Here is a 6,105-nt window from a genome sequence, read left to right as displayed (position 1 = left end):
ATGTTTCAATGTCTCACTGCTCCTCTGATTATATGAGAAACAGACATGGGTTTAAAAAAATCGATTTCCTAATTCAAATCGATTTCAATTTGAATAATCCTTGATTTTTAAATTAGAGCTATTTTGTCCAAAATGTCAGAATCTCAGCTAAAAGCTCACAAAACTATTTCAACAACCACCAAACAGCTAAAACAGCAAATTTTTTCTGTGTTTTATCCTGAGTTACTCTGACACAAAGGCATCTGCTGTGTTTATACCAAGATCGTTCACACTGAGTTTGTAATTGCAGTTCACTTTGAACATGTCATTTTCCAGCAGGAACCTCAGAAAAAACCCTGGGCCTTAATAGGTTAAATAAAAAGTGCAAAATTGTAGATGCTTTAGAATTTATTCTTACTTTGGAAATCAACATATTTACAACGTTAGAGGGTTCTTTCAACAGTACATATCTAAGACAAATCATAATTATAAAATTTCTGACTGACTCAGAACTGAATCTGTTGTAGAGGTCAGTGACTATACCCAGCCCTGATAAGAAATGCTTGTGCAGCGAGGCGTGTAAAGACAGTGATATTTTTTTTGTTTGCTTGTTTCTTTGTTGGAAGAATATTGTGAAGACATGCACCAACAGCTGGCCCGAGGAGGTGTAGCTTTGAAGTCCTGTCTGCTAAACTGATTTCACAAAAAATCCCAGAATCTCTCCTTACATGAATGACGGAGCTGATGGAGACAGTTTGATCTGTTAATTCATTTCATTTCATTTTTTTTCTCACATTTTTACACTGACTTGCTCACAACAGCTCAGGTTACCTGTTAGAAAATCTTCCACACAAAGCATGTTTTTTTTCTTTTAAAGGATAAAGGGAACTTTTGGCCTTAGATAAAGGTATATATCTTGCTTTATACAACTTGGTGATTTTTTTTTTGTTCCTGACCCAGGACGCTGAAGAGGATAAGATGTGTGTAAGTGTTACACTGAACACACAGTAACACACAGTAACAAGTTAACAGCAGAAGTGAAACAGGTTGTGTCCCCACGCGCACGCGCTTCTCTGTTCACTCAGCTGCTGCAATCAGCTGCACTTGAAGCGCGTTCAGATCTGTGACGGAAGAAAACAACCTGTTTTATAAAGTCCGAAATTTATCAGCTGCTGTGACTCGGTGTCTGTCTGACTGTCACAGCAGATGGATGCAGCAGACTTCAGGTTCAGCGTGTCTCTTACAGCTTTAAACCTCCTCATTATACTGATTTCCGCTCTCGCACCTGTTGAAGGTAAGATTTCACTGCAATATGAGTCCAGTTTTCAAGCTTTAATTCACGTTAAGCTGGGCAGACACTGCGATTTTTTTCAGTCGCGTTATTCAGCTTCTCCTCAAACTGCACGATTGACTCGCAGGGGTTAGAGGTTCGTAGGTCACGATGCAGGGTCTCACACTATACTGCTCTGATGCGACCTGAGTGCTCACGCTGTGCCTCCATAAAATGAAGGTTAGAACAGAAAATATGTCGCTCGCTTTCCCTCTCTGTCTTTCACTCACACAGACACGCACACTACCACCATCAACTTGGCTAAATTGCTAATGAAAAACACTGATCAAGCAGCTGCACCAACACGCTAAGATCGTCAGTTGAGCTGCAACATAGTAATCTTTCAAACATGGGAACCCCAACCCCCCTTTATCTTTAGCCAGCTGGATAGTTTGGTACTTGATCCGTGGTCTTTTCCCCTGCCATATGACCCTGAAAATTATTTTGTCCCACTCCTGAAATTGTTTATCAGTTATTTCAACTGGGAGTGTTAGGAACAGATAAAGCATCCTAGGCAAGACGTTCATTTTGACTGTATCAATACGTGACTCGAAATTTAAAATTGGTATTAAGTTCCATCTTTTAATATCCTCATTTATTTGATAACACAAGGGTTTAAAATTTGCATGATATATTTTAGAGAGATCTTTAGTGATATTTACTCCAAGATATACTTCATTTTCTCCAACTCCCAATTCAAGTTAAATTTAGACTTAATTTCCTGATTTGGCTCATAATTAAAAGTTAATATCTGAGTCTTTGATATATTTAGTTTATAACCTGATAGTGAGCTAAAGGTCTCCAGGAGTGATAACAGCTTGGGGAAAGTAATATTTGGGTTTGTCAAGTAAATCAAAATATCATCAGCAAACAAAGATCTTATGTTCTCGACCCATGATCTTGATTCCTGTAATATTAACACTTTGTATAACACTTTGACTCAGGGCCTCTATGAAAAGGGCAACGAGTGGAGGACTAAACGGACAACCCTGGCATGTCCCTCTCTGTAGATCGAAAAAATTAGAAAGTGCCCCGTTGACTTTGATTCTTGCGCTTGGTGATTTATATAATGCTTGAATGATGATGATAAACGATTGATGAAATCCAAACTTGCCCATAACTTCCCAATTAACCCTGATCAAAAGCCTTTTCAGCATCTAGCTCATAAGGACCATCTGAATTTTATTTTTCTCTACATAATCAATAACATGTAGTATTCGGCGAACAGTATCTTGCGTTTGTCTCTGCTTAATAAAACCAGTCTGATCCAAGCTAATTATCTGAAGAAGAATATTTTCAATTCTTTTAGCAAGAATGTATGTAAATATCTTATAGTCCTGATTAAGAACACTAATAGGGCGGTAATTTCCGCAGTCAAGCCTGTCCTTTCCTTCTTTAGCTATTAAGGAAATAGATGCCTCATTCCAAGATGGGGAAATTACTCCCGTCTTTAAGATATTAGTAAACATTTAAGATTTAATTAATGTTAATCGTCTTTTTTTTTTTTGGCCGTGCTTCTGATGCGCTGTCACCGTGTTTACATGCGAGTTTATGCGCAAATATAAAAATAATGATAAAGCAAGTGATATAAAACCATGATCAAAGTCAGTGATGATATAGCACCAGTCTGAAAGTGTTACACTGGTAGAAAACGTGTAGTGTATATTGCTTTTGTGTGTATTTGCTTTAGATTTTTTCTTAACTGGATAGCGTAGTGATGACAATATTTGCCTTTGGAACTTGTTAGACCCTAACCAAAGCAAACCACAAGTTACTCAAAAGAGATGAAAAAAACCAAAAAACTTTTGTTGATCTTTTGTTCATCATGGACTTATTTTATTTTCTCGTCCTTTGCAGCTCTGCCTTTTCTTTTTCTGAATCATTTTCTAAATTGTCATACTTTCAGCAGAATGTGTTTATTTATTTCTCCTCCTCAGGTCAGTTTCATGTGGTCGGATCTCGCCAGCCTATCATAACCAGTCCAGGTGATGACGTCATCCTGTCGTGTCACGTGGAGCCAAAGTTTAATGTGGCGAGGTTGACGGTGGAGTGGTCGAGGCCCGATCGTCGTCCTGACCCCAACGGCCATCTGAGCCGAGTGGAATATGTTCATCTTTACAGGCACAACAAGGAGATGACTGACATGAAGCTCCCATCATACTTCGGGAGGACGGCGTTGTTCACAGACGGCCTGAGAGAAGGAAACATCTCACTAAGAATCACTAATGTGACACAAGAAGATGAAGGAAGATACAGATGTTTCATCCCAAAGTTAAAGAGTCAAACAACGTCTTCAATTGTTCGCCTGATTGTTGGTGAGTTGGACTAAAAAGAGTCTTGTTGTTTGGTTTCAAACTTGCCTTAAAGACTATTGCAAAAACGATTGCAAATAATTTCAGATCTTCTGTTCTGCCAACCTTAAATTCAGCTAAAACTGTGACAACAGAGACACCACTGCATCCTGAAACTCTCCAAACTCCTAATCTGGCAGAAGAGTTTCACAGTAAAGGTGAGAACATGAAGAACAAATTAAGACCATTAAAAAGTCTTTCTCTCACTGATTGCAGCCTATCTGTCTAGTCCTTTACACGTGCAGCTCTTATTTTGAAGCACATACAGGAAGTGTAGTGTAATACCCTTAAGCAGTTCTGTTTTATGTTTTCTGCTCTGAGAATTCTGTGACTTGAAGTAGTCACCATCAGGGCTTATATTTCAGTAATTCAAACTTTATTTAACTGTTATGTAACTTATGTGCTTGATAGTTTAATAAATGTGACATGTCATGTTGTGTCTTACAGTAGATCTCATCTCTGTTTGGTTTTTCCTGGCAGGTGGTATGACCCGTCGGAGCCGACTGATCCCACTTGTGGTTTTCTGTGGGTTTCTTCTCCTCTGTGTCGCAGTCGCAGGAGACTGGTTCACTGAGTCAAAGCGTCAAAAAACAGAAGTATGTATAAAAACAGGCCCACTAGAGGGCGCCATCCCCTCAGGCCACCATCATGAAGTCTGTTTTGGTCTGTTTGGTCAGAGACATTCATATCAGTGTCCTCCCTGAGGTCATTCTGTAGCTCTGGGAGTGCTCCTCCTGTTCCTCCTTACACAAAGGAGCAGGTAATAGTTCTGCTGATGGGTTAAGGACTTTCTATTTCCCAATGGCACTTACTGATGTTCCAAAAAAAACATTCCTTTCAGATTGTTTCAGATATTTTTTTGAAGAACACTGCACACCATGCTAAAATATTCCAAGTTTTTTTTTTCTAATAGTTTTTTTTTTTTTACAAAATAGCTTGTTGGTGCAAAAATACAGCTTTATTCCTGCTAAACTGTGCTACACTTGGTAATTCATCATAGATTCAGCTATAAAAATGGGAACAATTGTTTTTTTGTTTGTTTGTTTGTTTGTTTTTTGGGCATTTGTTTTACAGGTTGCTAGTAACAAAATGCCTAAACATGCTATTTAAATTGGTTCTTTGTTGTCTGTTTGTCTTCTTTAGTCAAAACACTGGTTCATCCCTTGAGTTAGATCTTTTTTTCATGCTGGGACCCTTCATAGATCAGTATTGCTTAAGAGACAAAAACATTCCTGTGACTATACCGCTTACAAGAACTGGCCTAAAAAATAAGTGAAAAAGCAGCCAGTGTTCAAAGAAAAAGTCTGAAAAACATTCAGAAAGCATGGAGATTAAATATGATCTTTGGTCATTTTTTTTAAGGATCACTTTTTTGGGGAAGAGGAACAACTTTATTAACTGGCCAACACATTTTCGAGTTGTGGCCTTCATCAGGGTCAAGGTCACAGCCGGAAGGCGTTGGTCAGTCAGTAAAGTTGTTCCTTTTCCCTTTAAGTGTTGCTGGATTTCCTGCATTGTGATTTTTTTTCTTTTTTTTTTTTTTTCATCCACGTATCTTGGAAACAGGTGAAGTTGTGCCAGAAATGTTTGCAAAGATCACTTTAAAAAAATAAAAAAAAAGTGAGCACCCAGAGAGCTGCATGCCCAGCCAGACACTTCTTCCCTGTCTCTGTCAGTCCCTGCATCCTTAAATGTCTCCAGTTGTCCCGAGTTCCCCCTGACTGTCTCCTTGGTGTATTTAAACCCCTGTTCCTCCCTGTCCTCGTCGTCTGTTGTCTTCATCGCTGCTATCAGTCATCATAATTTTACCATCTCTGTGCAAGTCTGCAAATTTCTTAGTGAAATCATAAGATTTGTAAATTCATGAAGTCTCTCTGTGCCTGGGTCCTCATCACAAAACATGACATCATTGTTTTGTACATTTTAACACAATTTAATTCCCATATTTGTGAAAGAAAAGCAAAACACTTCAGTCTGTAACAAAACCATCAAATCAGATATAGGTTATTTAAATGCAGCAAACGAAGAATCGATTGGAATAAATAAAAATAATACATATCCTAACCTTCATTACAGGGGGAAAATGATGAATGATGCTCATAGTGAGTAAGAAGTAAACTGAGTGCATTTTTTTGGACAGAGATTCACTTTTAATGTGTATGTATAATACAATACAGATACATACAAAATACACTCCAAAAATAGAGTCCTTGAAATGTACAAATGCACAAAATATTGATTTAAAAAAATTATAAAAATGGAGGCAACTTTGCCTCCATGGTACAATGTATGAAAAGCTCTTTACTGCAGATAGTACTATGGCTCTGGTTGGAGGTTGGCAAATCACTTTTGGTGGTAGGATAACAAACATCGTGGGAAAACACGTTTCCAACACTGCAGGTTACCTGGGTGCACTGTTTTAAAAAAAAAAAAAAAAAAAAAAAA

At 38.1% G+C, this 6,105-nt stretch overlaps 1 protein-coding gene across 1 annotated transcript; it reads left to right on the top strand.

The window, feature by feature from the left end:
* The first annotated feature begins 1,116 nt into the window (after nt 1–1,116).
* Nucleotides 1,117–4,529, top strand: LOC102208981 (butyrophilin subfamily 2 member A2-like). The gene is made up of 4 exons (XM_005755297.1): nt 1,117–1,273; nt 3,247–3,624; nt 3,738–3,818; nt 4,141–4,529. The coding sequence occupies exons 1-4, from the start codon at nt 1,186–1,188 to the stop codon at nt 4,362–4,364; spliced, it is 771 nt and encodes a 256-aa protein (XP_005755354.1). The 5' UTR covers nt 1,117–1,185; the 3' UTR covers nt 4,365–4,529.
* The last annotated feature ends 1,576 nt before the right edge of the window (nt 4,530–6,105 follow it).

Source organism: Pundamilia nyererei, unplaced genomic scaffold (assembly GCF_000239375.1).
Source record: "Pundamilia nyererei isolate P.nyererei 1_Seehausen unplaced genomic scaffold, PunNye1.0 scaffold01161, whole genome shotgun sequence".
Taxonomy (NCBI): Eukaryota; Metazoa; Chordata; class Actinopteri; order Cichliformes; family Cichlidae; genus Pundamilia; species Pundamilia nyererei.
Note: the sequence above shows the minus strand (reverse complement) of the source record. Positions and strands in the feature narration are given on the sequence as shown.

Coding starts and splice junctions, on each gene's coding strand:
- LOC102208981 (XM_005755297.1), top strand. CDS start 1,186: ATGGATGCAGCAGACTTCAGGTTCAGCGTGTCTCTTACAGCTTTAAAC. Junction 1,274..3,246: donor CGCTCTCGCACCTGTTGAAG/GTAAGATTTCAC, acceptor TCTCCTCCTCAG/GTCAGTTTCATGTGGTCGGA. Junction 3,625..3,737: donor AATTGTTCGCCTGATTGTTG/GTGAGTTGGACT, acceptor CCTTAAATTCAG/CTAAAACTGTGACAACAGAG.